At 41.2% G+C, this 15,061-nt stretch overlaps 1 protein-coding gene across 1 annotated transcript in view; it reads left to right on the plus strand.

Annotated features, from left to right (window-relative positions):
- The window catches only part of LOC110084736 (piezo-type mechanosensitive ion channel component 2), an 81,362-nt gene that overhangs the window by 24,953 nt on the left and 41,348 nt on the right, over positions 1 to 15,061 (plus strand). The window contains exons 19-29 of the mRNA XM_078391744.1: positions 875 to 964; positions 2,281 to 2,384; positions 4,657 to 4,749; positions 5,163 to 5,275; positions 6,661 to 6,775; positions 7,006 to 7,107; positions 8,418 to 8,587; positions 10,121 to 10,287; positions 12,024 to 12,266; positions 13,107 to 13,365; positions 14,096 to 14,284. Coding sequence (XP_078247870.1) covers positions 875 to 964; positions 2,281 to 2,384; positions 4,657 to 4,749; positions 5,163 to 5,275; positions 6,661 to 6,775; positions 7,006 to 7,107; positions 8,418 to 8,587; positions 10,121 to 10,287; positions 12,024 to 12,266; positions 13,107 to 13,365; positions 14,096 to 14,284 — 1,645 coding nt within the window. The remainder of the gene's footprint in view (positions 1 to 874; positions 965 to 2,280; positions 2,385 to 4,656; positions 4,750 to 5,162; positions 5,276 to 6,660; positions 6,776 to 7,005; positions 7,108 to 8,417; positions 8,588 to 10,120; positions 10,288 to 12,023; positions 12,267 to 13,106; positions 13,366 to 14,095; positions 14,285 to 15,061) is intronic.

A 15,061-nucleotide genomic window follows, 5' to 3' on the forward strand; every position in this document is an offset into this window, starting at 1 on the left:
CTTTGTTAGTTTTATTTATTTATTTATTCATTAGTTTTATTTATATGCCGCATTTCTCCCAACAAGAGACCCTAAGCGGCAAACCTTCATTGCTATATCCCTAGATCTCCCGGGGTGCTGTTGAATTTTGGTGATCTAGCAGCAATGTTGAAACCCCAAGCAATAGCCCTTTAAAGTTAAGTGTGTGGGAATGGCATACCTTTCTTTGAGAGGGAAGTGCTTAAAGTTTTGCTGACAGGACCGAAGCAAAGGGGGTAGCTGTGGAGTTGTAGGAAGAGGCAGAGAGGGCACAGATTGCCCACAGTGACCTATAGTCAGGCATGCTCAGGACTGAAAATGTAGAAAGAGGGGATAATGCAATGAAGGTGTGGGGGCAAACATGCATGGTGTGCATTTCCTTCCTGACTGAAGGCTGCAAATAATCTATGTATAAGCCCAGTTGAACTCAGCAGAGCTTTGTGTGAAGTAAATGTACATAGAATTTTGTGTGTTTGATTCTTTTAAAGCATTTATATTCCATGTTTGAAAGTGCTTATCAACACAGTATACAATGGATGGTTCTAAAACCTATGAAGTAGGAACACAGGGGCATCAGGCCTAGTTTAAAGCAGAGGTGTTATTCAGTCATCAAAGTCAATTATGAAATGTCTTCTGGAAGGGAAACGTTTCCAACTTGCACTTAAGAAAGAAAAAGAAGAAAGCTCTCTCTCTTTTTTGGATTTTCCCAGAGATACAGTTCCATAGGTGTGGTGCCAGAGCTAAGAAGGCTCTGTGGTTGCTAATAATTCTGGGATTCTGGTCTAGATGGTCCTTGGTGAGAATGAGGTATTGCGAAACTTCTGAAAGGCTGTTCTCATCTGCCTTGCACACACAGAGGAGCTGAGCTGTTTGAAGTAAAACTGAAGAAAATGGTGGCTTTGAGGCTAGAAGAAGAGAGAAAATCAATGGAAGCCATGAAGAGGCAGTAAGTTATCTCATCCTGAGGACTGTGGAACTATTTACAAAGGAGTGGTTGGGAAGGCGAAATATTTCCTGTTGTACTCAATAGAGCAACTGGGTGAAGATGGGTAGGACTGGGCTGTAACAGATAAATCTGCTGAAGTTCGTAAATATGAAATTTAGCAGCTTTGATGCATATCTTTGATCGGAGATAAGCATTATGACCCAGTTAATTCTCCTCCCAGATGCCCTCACATACTGTAGCTTCCTGAGTATTTGTTATTGTTGAGTCGTTTAGTCATGTCCGACTCTTCGTAAGAGTCCAGAGCACGCCAGGCCCTCCTGTCTTCCACTGCCTCCCGGAGTTGGGTCAAATTCATGTTGGTTGCTTTGATGACACTGTCCAACCATCTCGTCCTCTGTCGTCCCCTTCTCCTCTTGCCTTCACACTTTCCCAACATCAGGGTCTTTTCCAGGGAGTTTTCTCTTCTCATGAGATGGCCAAAGTACTGGCGCCTCAGCTTCAGGATCTGTCCTTCCAGTGAGCACTCAGGGTTGATTTCCTTAAAAATGGATAGGTTTGTTCTCTTTGCAGTCTAGGGGACTCTAATCCATACAAAAGATGTGTGAAACCTGGAAGAGCTGTATTCTCCAGGTCCTTGGCACATGGGGTGTAGTGTTCCAGCAGGTATTAGGTATGGAGGCAGGCTGACAATAAAACATCTCTGTTGCTTCTGCTGCCGCTCCCAAGGCAAGTATAAAGGAAGGTATCAGTGGGACTGGTTGCTGAGGCTGAGGTCCTGTGGGGACAGTCAACAAAGTTATTCAGCCAGGACCTCATCTTGTGAAGGGACACACCTCAGCCAAGGGTGTATGACTGTATTGGAAGTGTTAGCTAATTGAGCCGAAATGCCTAAAGATAAAGCTAAATACAATTATACTGTCATGCATTCTACAAACAAACAAACAAAAAATACACACCATTCTTCATGCTAAAATATTTCTACCCCTAAACAATTGTTTTTACAATGTGAAATGGCCCGGGCCTCATCAGAGCTCTTGGAGGTCCCGCAGGGGCTTAGGAGAAGATGCCAAGACCTCAGCATGCTCTCAGTTATATCATCAGAAACACAAAAAGGTCATATCTGGCTTCGGTAGTTTTCTGATCAGAGGGAAGAAGCAGCTTGAGTTGACAAGTCTAATTCTACATTGAGCGTGGGTTTCACCGGACGCTCCCCGTGAACATTAACTGTAAACAGGCTGTTGTAATGAGGATTCTAAAATCTTTGCAAGTTTCTTTGGATTGAATACAGTTTCTGTTGTTCTCTTGTGAATCTGTAGAATGGATCTGATCAAACCGAAGACAAAAAGTCTTGACGGCTTGGAGAAAGGCATTTTAAAAGCAGAGAGTGTGCAGAAATCTAAACGAAATGGGGAGGATCGAGGTGAGAATCGGAGTTCTTATTTTTAAATGGCCTATACATGGCAACCATATTTTTTTTAAAAAAAATATATGAATTCAGGAGAGTAGAAATTTAGACACAACGTGAAGTTAGGTTGCACAGATATCTGTACAGGTGACATGAACTGCTGCCAGTTTGGACACAACTGTTGTTTAAAGCTTATTCACCCTTGCAAAAAAGAAGAGTGGAGAATTAGCAATTTTAGCAGCAGAGGGTAGGTCTTAAGTCATTTCTCCCCCCAAAATGATGTCTACAAACAAACAAAATAACAACAACAAACCCCCACACCTTTCTCTTGATACTGCTTTTCCTTAGGCTTTTAAGTATACATACATGCTCATAATACATAATTTGGCCCGCAGAGGGAAGATATGAAAAGAACCTTGTTCTGTAACTCATGTCAGAAACAGATGTTTGAGACAGTCCATAATTAGATCTGAAATCACATTGATATTGCCAAGAGGAGGCTCGGGCTGCAACTATGCAGTCAGATAGTGCGAGATTTGCTTCAGATGTAAAATAGATGAATTTATGCATTTTTAAACTGATCATATGATGCAAAGGCCAATTCAAACTAGTTCAGCCCCTTTTGCTCTTGACATGGAATTTTTTTTCTTCTGCTACTGGGGGCTTCTAGTTATTTCAAGCCAGAATAACTTGAATGGACCTTTTCCCTGTGTCCTCACTGGTTTCATTCTTCAAAAGGATGTGGTGGTGTTTGTGTGTGACTGTAAGTGGCATTCTGGTGATGTACGAACCTGAATGTGATATTTCAGACGGTGGGAAAACCCAGCCTCACAGTCTTTCTCCCTAGTCACTCCAAAGTACACGTTGTTTAGAAGACAAACTATTGAGTTTAGTGCTAGATCACCTTATTACTACATTGATATACTAGTGTAGTGCTAGATCACCACTGCATGGGCGAAAATTTAAAAAAGGTAAAAAAAATTTGGTATGAAATAGAAACAACTCTGATGAATATAGCAGACTACTATATTTCTGCACTATATGTTTATATGTTTGTATGTTATGGAGGACTTTGGAAAACTCGCCCTTTTCCCTAGCACATTACAACACTTTAAACAGCTTCCTGCCTTTACAATGAACCATAAAAGGACAGTGCATCAGACTGAGGGGCCAATATGGACACAGGCACTGAAACAATCTACAGTCTCCATGTGACCAAACAGAAGTGTCAAATAGCCTGCAAATCAATCAACAGCAAAGTGCAATCACTCCTATTCCACTTGCCAGTGTACTTGCAGCCTGAGGCAGCCTTTTCCTGTTTGTAAAAGGAAAATTTGTGATTAAATCCTGAAAATACAAATAATACAAGTCAATTTGCTGATCCTGGAGGTCAGGGAAGCTCCTGCGGGTGACACCCAAGATGTTCACATTATTTATGGATTTCCCTCTTCCCTCCACACCACATCTTCTGACTTCAGATGGCTCAAAGTCTGGAGTACAAGTCATTTTGCAGTTGATATAAGGCAGACAAAGACACTGCTCATTTATTTTGAAGGTTTATACCCAATTTTCAATTACATGCTTCTTAAGGCTGCTTAGAACACGTTGTAGTTATAAACAAACCAACACACCCCAAACCTTCTTTCACACACATCATATCAGCAGCCTTTAATCCATTAGTCAGAGTGACATGGATGCCAGGATTCCCTAGATAATCAAGGCTTGAAGACTGATTAATTATGGGAGGGTGCACAGTATCATTGTAAATTCTCCACCAAGAAAAGCTGAGTCCTGCACACTGTATAAATGTTCCAGCTTAGGCAGATTATTACATGTTCTCATCTTGTGTAATATATATCTCTTGACTAGTCCTGAGGAGTTTCAGTGAACTGAAGGCTTGCCTGCTGGCTACTGGAAATTCTACAGCATCTCTGTTCGCTTCTGTTATAACCCACATACTTTAAAGCCTGCCTTTATAACTATTTTTAAGAAATGCATGAATGCAGAAGCTGTCAGGATGTTGAATGCTCTGCACAATAAAACATGATCTGGCTTTTCTGCAGTTGTCTGGGAGAGAATATATTTCTTAAAGCCCTGTGTGGGAACCGGCTGCTGGCATCTTCTCTTTAGCTTTGGGTAGAATATCTGTTCCTACATTTCAATGTCTTTTCGTGAAGAACAAATGGGTGGCAGACCCCTTGTTTAGCCTTCTCTTCCTGAGTCACATATGATCACTATATATTTTCACTGCCAAGTCTGAATAATCTTTATTTTTTTTGCCAAGCAGGTTCTATGCTGTCTCTTGCAGAAGATGATGCTAGCGTGAAGGGAAATGAAGGCAAGAAAACTTGGTGGCAACCATCGGTGACTCACACTTCAAGTACATTTCCTACATTTATATTGATCACTCATTCTTGGGTTAATCTTTGGTTGTTGTTTAATTACTGTAAAAATTTGGGGGGAAAATCCATTACTTCTATAGATTGACTTATTACACTTTTTGTCATCAAATGGACTCCTCTGACTAACTGGGCAACAGGTTACTCAAAAGTATTGTTTTTAATGCACTTGTGGGTGAGTAAGGCATTGATTTTCTCCATTGTTCTGGAGAAAGCTTTAGGGTGGGAAGGGAAGTTTTCATCAGTGTGACGTATGTGTAGAAAACCAAGAGATATTGATTTTTTACTTATTGGTGTAGAACTACTTTAGAATATGGGTTTTGTGCATGTGGCTCAGAGTTCCACAAGACCTTTTGATTTCTCAGCCATTTTTGCTTCCTCAATTGATTTTCAGTGATTCGAAGTGGAAACTATTCCCTTTTTGAGACAGACAGTGAGGATGAAGAGGAAGAAGTGCTCACACAAAAGAGTGAGGAGGAGTCCACAAAGAAAAAAACAGCATTCCAGGTGTGGTCCAGAGGGGCAAAATAAGCTGCACCATATTTCTTCTATGAAAAGGGCTAAGGGAAGGAGCACAACAGGGGTGAAGTGCAGGGCTATGTGTATGTTATGTTTAAGGCACCAAGCAAAACCCTTTTATGTACTTAGGATTTTAGCCCTAACTCAGATTTTTCCAACCTGCTGCTCTTCAAATATTTCAACTACTCTACCCATCATCTCTGACACTAATGATTAGCCATGCTGGTAAGGTGGATGGGAGTTGTATTCCAAAAGCTCTGGGAGTGATCAATTTGGAAGCAGGTGGTATAATAGATTGTAGCTTAAGGATAATATATCTGTAAGATGAAAACTAAGTCCTATAAATAGAAGACTGAAACTCAGAGGATAGCAGTGAAGGAACTAGAAAAGATCATCAAGTGTAAGAATGTGTCACGGGAGACCAAGATCATCCACACTCTTGTGTTTTGGGTCTCTGTGTGTGGGTGTGAAAGCTAGACAATTTAAAAAATGCAAAGAAAAGATCTGGTTGTTGTGGGTTTTTCGGGCTCTTTGGCCCCGTGTTCTGAAGGTTGTTCTTCCTGACCTTCCAGTCTCTGTGGCCGGCATCTTCATAGGACTGGAGTAGGAACTCTGTTCATGCTCTGTTGCTGTTTGTTGGATAGCTGAGTATTTATAGCTGTGGGAAACAGTTTTTGTCTTTTTTTCAGGAGATAGGGTGATCAGCATGTTTTTGTTGTGATAAGGGGGGGGAAGGGAGAGATTATCTGTCACTTTGGGCACCTCATGAGAGGCAGCAGGAAAAAAAGAAGACCAAGCAAAAGAGGGATTGACTCCATAAAAGAACTATGGGTTTGAGTTTGCAAGAGCTGGGCTGGGCTCTTAAGGACCCGTTATTTTGCAGATCCCTCACTCATAAGGTTGCTATATGTTGGAGGTGACTGGGACAGCATTACAATGACAACATCTCATTTTAAGGCTGGTATTATATTTTGAAATAAATGATATTGGAAATGTGACCTAAGAAGGAACAGAAGTTGGAATGCGGGCGGAGAGGTGGGGGGAGCATCGTTGGAAGTTCTTAAGTCTAAAGGACCCACAAATCCACTACCATTTTAGAACTGCAGAGCTGGAAGCGGTCCTATGGATCATCAATTCCAGCCCCTGTGAAGGGGGCCCAGTGGGGAATCAAGCTCCTGAGATCTGACTCCCCAGCCATAGGCTTGAACCCCTGAGCGATCCAGCCGTTACAGCTGCCTGCAGTTTTGTCCTATATTTTACATGCAGTTTTCTACTTAAAAGCTAGCAGAACTGAAGTCAAAAATACTTTGGTTGCTGTTTCCTCTTTTTATATATAATATCGTTGCTGAATAAACCGTCTGTGCTTCGTGCAGCTTGCCTACGAAGCCTGGATAACAAGTTCAAAATCAGCTCTAAAGATGAGAGAGCGAGATGAAACCAGGGACAGAATGAAGAAAGAAGCAGAGTGGAGGCCATGCCAAATGACAGGTAGTGGTAAGCAAATGCCTCCCACTTTGACCTAGTAATCACTGCTTTCCAGCATGAAAACAAACGAATACATTCTCTGCATATGGAAAGCTACAATACTTTTTATTTCCAAGCACAACATTGCATCTTCCCTAATAAATTCCCAAAAGCAAAGCTGGGGTCAACCCAAAATATAAGACTGAGCTTAAGGCTCTACTGCTCTTGTTCTCATGTTTTGTTCTGTGTTTCAGCCAATGTACAAGTAAACCTCTCTGAAGAAAACCTGAAGATGTCAGCCCCTGGAAAGGACTTTGATGATTCAGGTGATTCATTCCCAGGAATCGCTGACAGAGGTACAGCATCACTTATAGCAGTGGTTCTTAACGTGGGCAATAACGCCCCCCAGAGGGCGATTTCATTTTTCAGAGGGGCAGTAGAACAAAAAGGGGCAGTGTGGGGGCAAAGGAACAAAAGGGGGCGGTAGGGGGGCATTGGAACAAGCCAAACCTGTGAAGGCAGCTGCAGCCACAGTGCTGGCAGTGGATCCGGTGCTGTCGCCGCCAGACGATCCAGCTTTTTGTTCCTGCTATGTCTCGCCTTTCTCCCTTAGGGGAGCACCAAGTATGGATTGGGTGGAAGGAAAGGGTCTCTCGGGTCCCTGTCCTTGCCCGGTGAAGTGCTGCCTCAACCAGGGTGAGCAGGGAGAGACGAGACCCATTTGTCCGTCCTGCCTTTCTGCCCACCTTCCCGCCCGTTGCAAGGGAAGCGTGGAGAGAAACGGGTTGGTTTGGGGTGGCGTGGCAGGATTTCTCGAGATGGGCTGGCTCGGGTCCATCCTGGGTGGGTGGGGATTCGGCAGCTTTTCTGGCTTTTCTTGTTGTTCTGCTGTGGCTGGCTGGCTGTCAGGGGGGAAGAAAGTTCACCTGGCTGACTTTAAATGGCTTTGAGGGATGTCGGACTTGTAATTAAATAATTAAGTGTTACTGGTTTTTTTTTTCGGCATTCAGTTTTATTTTCAGGGATCATTGGATTTAAGTGTCTAAATAAATAAATAAATAAATAAATAAATAAATAAATAAATAAATAAATAAATAAATAAATAAATAAATAAATAAATAAATAAATATCACCATGGGGAGAGGGGCAATGATAACTTCCTCAATGGCTCAAGGGGGCATTTCTTTCAAAAAGGTTAAGAACCAGTGACTTATAGCACCCCAACAACTTTAGGGTTCAACAAGCCCTAAAGTCAATTAATTATGATTGTCTTTTCTAGTATATCTCTGAACTTAAAGACAGCATATTCCCTGTGCATTTTTTAAAAGTGCAGGCAGACTGCTGTGGAATAGAAGCTCAGTAATAGATGAATGTGTCTCAGGTAACAATCACTGATAAAAGAACAAGCTCGTCTCTCATTTCCATCCGTGAAATGTTGTGAAGTACATTTTTGTCAAGGACAAAGGTAAAATGACACTTGCAATGCTAGATAAGCTGTCTTTAATTTTGAGAGAACATCTGAAGCTACCTGTAATGCTGACCACAAGGGACAGGGAATGTGACATCCCTAATGTGCAGGCACAATGCCTTGTAAATTCCTAAAGAAGTTATTTGGATCACTGTTGGCTAGTTGTATACACACCTAACACATGCTTTCTTTGGCTAGAAGAAACTGCTACGCAAAGGATAGTCAACATTTTCAAATTCACTTGGGTATTTATCCAAGCACTGTTGGATGATACTACAGAAGCATTGAACTCCCTGTGTAAGGACAATCTGGGTGTAGCAGAAGTACTGAGAATGGAAAAATGTCTGCTTTGGAGAGAGATTAAGAAGGTAATTATCTCTGTGTTTGACTGCATTTCATACTGTAGGACAGCAAAATGGGATCAGAGTTCAAGGAATAACATGGAGGCAGTTCTGGATCCCTTTCTTAAAAGTTCCAGTATTCAGGACTGTCTACCAAATTAGTATCCTGCTTACCTGCTTTGTGGTGGTCTATCTTCTAAAACAAACCACATGTTCAAGGCAGATGATTCGGAACATAACAATAGGGTTCCTATGGGTTGTTCAGGGATTAAAAGTACTTCAGATACATTGTTGTGACACTGAAAGCTGTGAGTAAAGGCAATCAGTCTGTGTTACTAACTCCATATGACTGTGGGAGGGTAACAGGAAGCATTTGTGAAGGCCATCCTATGGTTTCATTTAGAGACAAGCATGAGAGCAGGAACCTCTTGTTACATACAGCACTGATGTTACCTGTCTGTCATGGGTTTGGAGGGAAAGTTCCATCCTATGGGGAGTGGAAGGCGGGACATCAGGAGGAGGGGCTGTACTGTATATATATGTGGATCCTGTGTGGAGAAGTTTAGAAGCTGGAGAAGCTGGAGGAAAAGCTGAGAGAAGAAGCTGGTGTGGGAGTCTGTGTGTCAGACAGGGTACTACTGTGTGTCAGTCAGTACCAACCTGATAGGTTCAGGTGTCTGTATGGTTAGCCAGAACTGATAGGTTCAGGGTCTGTGCTTTATTTAAAGGTGTTCTGTGTGAACCAAACTGGTGTATGTATGATTGAGACTAAGCCACGTTACTGTATCTTATTCACTTGATCATTTTATTTTCCCTGTGTGTTATTTAAATAAACCTTATTCCTTTATTTGTTAAAAATCCATCCCTGGTCTGTGTGACTCCTTACAGGGAATGGTTGGTGGCAGCTTTGTGAAACTGTGGCATATCCCAGTAGGTCTGGGGTTGTCACACCTCTTAATTCATAGCCTTCATATTATGATTGGTCTTAAAAATTATGGACAGTTTATTTTCTTTGGAAATCGCAGCCTATGGATAAGTGGTTTGGATGAATTACCTAATTCTGCACTCAAATACAGCATCTGTTGTGTACAGATTTGGAACAGAGCATCCTGAAAGTTTTTGTTTTCAGTTCCTGCACTGCTGAATACAAGATTAAGGAGTAAACAGTATGCTACTTCTACATATAGGACTATAATTAGTCATCAGTCTCAACTAGGGTAGAATCCCATTGAAAGAATGAACATGCATGTAATGTATGTCAACATGCATGTAAATAAGTGAGTTGATTCAACAAGTCTACTCTAGCTGGGACTGATAATTGGATTTAGCCCATTCCCCTCAGTTTTTAGAATGCCTGTCTTTCCTGCTCCCCATTAAGCATGTAGGAACCCAATCCTGATCAGGATCAAGATGAACAAAGGGTTTCTTCTCGCTTGTGAAAGCATGCAGCTAGGCTTTTAATTTTAAAAGGATCAGGGAATCTTCAGAAATACAGCACCATTTGTTTTTTTTTTAAAACTGTTACATCCCAACTAATTTTCTTCTGGATTTTCTCCTAAGGGAAAAGAGGTCTCAACAGATGTTGTCCTTCAGTATTACGATCTTGAGAAAAGTCAGCTACATTTTGGAGAAAGTGAGGCTGAAACAATAGAGGTCAAGGAAATTAAAGATGATGTACCTGAATGCCCATCCATGGAGAAGATGAAGTCATCAATTATGTGCCTCAGGTGAATAGTAACTGCCTACAGCAAGTTAGAAACACACATTATCATATACCAGTTCTTGCAGAGATCTTCCCTTGCATCAAGAGCACCATGGTGTTCTTTCCAGCCAGTGAAGTGAAGTGAAGAACAGAAGACTCCCTGGGAAAGACGCTGATGTTAGGAAAGTGTGAAGGCAAGAGGAGAAGGGGATGACAGAGGATGAGATGGTTGGACAGTGTCATCAAAGCTACCAACATGAATTTGACCCAACCCTGAGAGTCAGTGGAAGACAGGAGGTTCTGGCGTGCTCTGGTCCATGGGGTCACGAAGAGCCAGACACAACTAAACGACTAAACAACAACAATATTTGCATCAATGTGTAAGCCAGCCTTCCCTGATTTGGAACCCTCAAAACATGTTGGACTCCTATCATCTACCACTGATATAGCCAATTTTCTTATATTTTTTAAACAAGAACAAAACCAGGGGCTCTTTCTTTCACTTTCCAACGACAGCAGCATTGCACAAACCTTTGGACCAGGGCTAGGCTCTCCAGATGTTTAAGTGTCATCTGGCAGAAGTCCCAACCCACCGTGGCCTTTGGTAAGGAACGGTGAGAATTTTAGTTTAACTGAAGGGCTAAAGGTTTGTATCCCGTGCATGTCTCTGGATCAATGAATGAGAAGAGATTGTTGAAGCATGATAGTCCCAGTTACAAAGCGACTGATTAAACTGAGATGAGAAGCCTCTGTCCCTCCTATCAGACTGGATTCCACTTCTATCAACCCTAGCTATCATGATCAGTGGTCAAGGATCATGGGAACTGTAGTCCTACAATAATGAAAAGGCTAAAGCTTTCCTGCCACTGGTTTCAACAATCTGTGGAGGAAAGACCTTTGATACAAGCAGCTAAGGAGCTGTGTTGCAGAACATTTTTGGTGAAAAAGCCAGTGCAGCTAGAATATTCTTAGAAGTAGACAACAGCACATCTAAAACATGCTTGACAGAGGGCTTGTTTGTCATAGTATGGGCTTTCTTATTTCCCTATTTTGTAAATTAACTAACTTTGTTCGGTGGTTTGTCATCAGGAGGTAAATATGGGGTTTTTCCTTCTGCAAGTATGATTGCTCAGGCATACCCTGTGGAATTGCTGTTTAGGGTCCAATCTGACCCTCCTTTTGCTATGGAGGGTCAAACTTGTTTTAAGAAGAATGCATATTTCATCCAATTAATCCATTTTCCCTTCTGCAGTGGGTTTGCATATACACCCTGTTTCCCTGAAAATAAGATCTAACCTGAAAGTAAGACCTAGTATGATTGTTCAGGATGCTCGTAATATAAGCTCTACCCCAAAAATAAGCCCTAGTTAAGTGTAACCTCGCCCTCCACCCTTGTGCAGCAACCAGAATAAAATGACATGACTGTATTTGAATAAACGTAGATTGTTATACATGAAAAAAAAATCCCTTGAAAATAAGCCCTAATGCGTTTTTGGAGCAAAAATTAATATAAGACCCTGTCTTATTTTCAGGGAAACAGGGTATTGCAATCAGATTTGTAAGTTAAGCCTGTGTTTACAATTCTAGTGACAAATCATGGAAGAAAGCATTAAAATGCAAGATACCCAGATACGGAATATCACATATGACAAATGTGTCCTTGAGGGAGTTCCTCTTCTAAAAATGGGCTAAATGAGTTCTCTATTTTGACAGTGACTTAAAGGTTTCACAAATGTCTTATTTTTGTGTCCTGAGGAACAGGAGATCCAGGGGACCGGCTAAGGATGCAGCGGGATGTGAGAAAGAAGAAGAAGGAAACCATACAGATGCCGGTTCCCAAGAGTTCATACCAAGCTCTTCTCATGTCGAATTTGCCAGCCTGGGAAACTTTTCTTTAGAAATGGAAGAATCTGTGGATTCCTTGTTTGCTAGGACTAAACAAATAGACAGGCCACTGAGCAAAGTTCCCGCTTCGATGACAGCCAGTGAGCTTCTTCTGAACAGGCAAGATTTATTAAGCATCTGTTAATACTGCATTTTGCCTTGTGCATGGCTCTTGTCTTGTAAGCTGCTCGTCATGACTGAGAAGGTTCAAGACTGCCTCCGACCATGTGTTCCAAGATGCATGGTAGAAAAATCTGCTAGGAACACTCTCTTAAATCGATTGTTACCAGATAAGCATGGCCAAGTAAAAACAAATCAAAAGGAAGTGTTTTTTGGTGAAAGTGCTGAATCCTCTGAATTCACAAACTCATCAAGCCGCCTAGAAATGACATGAGATGATTTATGTCCCTAAATAAAGTGTTTTTGGGACACAAGGGAGAATGTTCTTTGACTCATCCCTTGCTTGTGTGTCAGTCAAAAGGTTTTGGTTGGCCCTTTGTGAACAGAATGTGGATTAAAATAGGTCCTTGATCTGATGCAGCATAGCTTTCCTTACGATATTATTCTAGCTAGTTTATGATGGCTGTTGACTAGGCAAGGAGTAAATATCCACTAGGCTGTGAGGCATATTCTGCTCTTATAAACCCTTCATATGACCCAGGAGGACTTTACTTTCATTCCTCTAATCCCATGCCAGAACATTTGACTCGCTCTGTTGCATGCTTTTAAATTTGTTTTGAATTTGTGCTTCTGAAATCACATGGTTTTTTAAATAGCTAAGTAAACATTTTGGGGGTGGTGGTTTCAATTTACTTTTATTTACATAACCATAGACTGCATTTTGTTCCAATCAATATGCTTTCTAAATATGCTTCTAGAACACACAAGCTGGTGGATAAACTGATCATACCTAATCTACATTTCTTTTTTTTTTCTTTTTTTTTTAAAACTGTGGTCCAGGACTTTTCATGATAATGAGCTGGAGCAGTCAGCTAAATTTTACCAGCGCCTTCCTCGCCTTCTGAAGCTGGGAATTGCTTTGTACAATGTTATGGAGTCTAAATCAGAAATGCTGTGTTATTTTGTCATCATTCTAAATCACATGGCTTCTGCTTCCATTCTCTCTTTGGTTTTTCCTATCCTGATATTTCTGTGGGCCATGTTGTCCATTCCAAGACCTACAAAGTTCTTCTGGATGTCAGCTATCATTTACACTGAGGTGGGAGTTCACAGATGCTATTTTAAAAGCCGAGTCATCCTTTTCTTGAAGCATGCTGTTCTCTCTCTAGTCTTTCTCCCATGCAGTAGAGTAGCACAGAATAGAGAGGTACTGAGCCTCTAACTTGAAGGTCTTCCTCTAGTGAGCAACTGCTGGCAATGACTGGGAATGGGAATATTAGGAGAAGATGCCAGTAAGGTCTAGCACACGAAGGAGACAAATAAATCTCACTCCACTCCTCATCTGCAACACAGACCTTGGGATAAATGATGATTGTGCATGTATCTACACAGTAATAATAGTTTGATACCCCTTAACCTGCTGTGACTCTATCCTATAGATCCTGAGATTTGTAGTTTGATGAAAAGTTAAGGATTCTCTGCTGTAATTCAGAGGAGCATGCTAATGATGCCAGGGAATAAGTTTACTTTCTGGTCATCATGCATGCACTGGGTATAATCAGTAGGAAAATATGTATCACAACAGAATCTTGCAAAGGAAAATGCTGAGCATGTTATCAAAACCTCATACAATTTTCGTAGGTTTTCTTCTTTTGAGAAGAAAATCATTAAGTCGACAGCAGAAAAGCAAGAGGGAAATTTCATGAGATAAGAAGTGTGCTGAGCTTGAGCATTCCTAGAGTTATGCATGTGATATCTAGGATGTCTGGGAATTCTTCCTTGATTCAGTAAGACAATCTGTTTATGGGTTTTTTTTTCTCCCTTGGCAGATAACAGTTGTGATCAAATCCTTTTTTCAATTTGGATTCTTTCCTTGGACTACCGAAATATACCGTGGTATCAATGCAGAAGAACCGTTTGTTTTGCCAAATATGGCTGGGGTTGAGAAGAAGGATGGCTATGTGCATTATGATCTGGTACAGCTGCTGGCCTTGTTCTTCCATCGGTATACATTGAAGGTAACGCAGTCCATTCTACAGAAACTGGAAAGAAAAGGAAAGCTAAAGTGCTATTTTAGTGTGTGGATGTGCTCATGGTTATTATAGAGCGGGTACGAAAGAGTATCAGTGGAGCTGTGCTGAATCAGATCAAGGGGGGACACTACAGTCATCCAGTCATCTATGCCAAGCCCACAAATGGGACAGAATTACAACAGCACTCAACTGTTATTTTACCCAGTAATAAGTTCCAGTGTGGTGCAGTGCACAGAGTGTCAAATTAGAACTCAGGAGATTTGGATTCAAATCTCTGCTTGGGCATGGTAATCCATTGGAGGGTGGAAAGGGCAAACCACTGCTTGAACATCTGGTATGCCTCAAATACTCCAGTACCATTGCATAAATCAGAAGCGACTCCAATAAAAACACATCATTATTGTTCCCAAGCAACTGGAAGTAAAATATAGCTAACAGGTCTTAGAGGCATTGGACATCCTTTATCTTCCATGAATCTGCGTAATCCCCTTGCTAACCCATCCAGACTGGATAGGCTACATGCAGGAGCAAATTCCATTACATGGTTCTGTTATCATATATTCCATTTAGGATGAGATGTTTAAATATTTTGGGACAGTTTCTTGTATATAACGTCTGAATGTAAGCTATACTAAAAGACAGAATTTATTGTGTTTGAAACAGGTGCTTATAAGTAAAAGTGGTCCTTATATAGACAGGCATTTGAACTAGTGAGATATAGCTCATTGATCGAGGCAATTGAAGCTGCCTTTGAGGTTTTGA

Source organism: Pogona vitticeps, chromosome 4 (assembly GCF_051106095.1).
Source record: "Pogona vitticeps strain Pit_001003342236 chromosome 4, PviZW2.1, whole genome shotgun sequence".
Classification (NCBI taxonomy): Eukaryota; Metazoa; Chordata; class Lepidosauria; order Squamata; family Agamidae; genus Pogona; species Pogona vitticeps.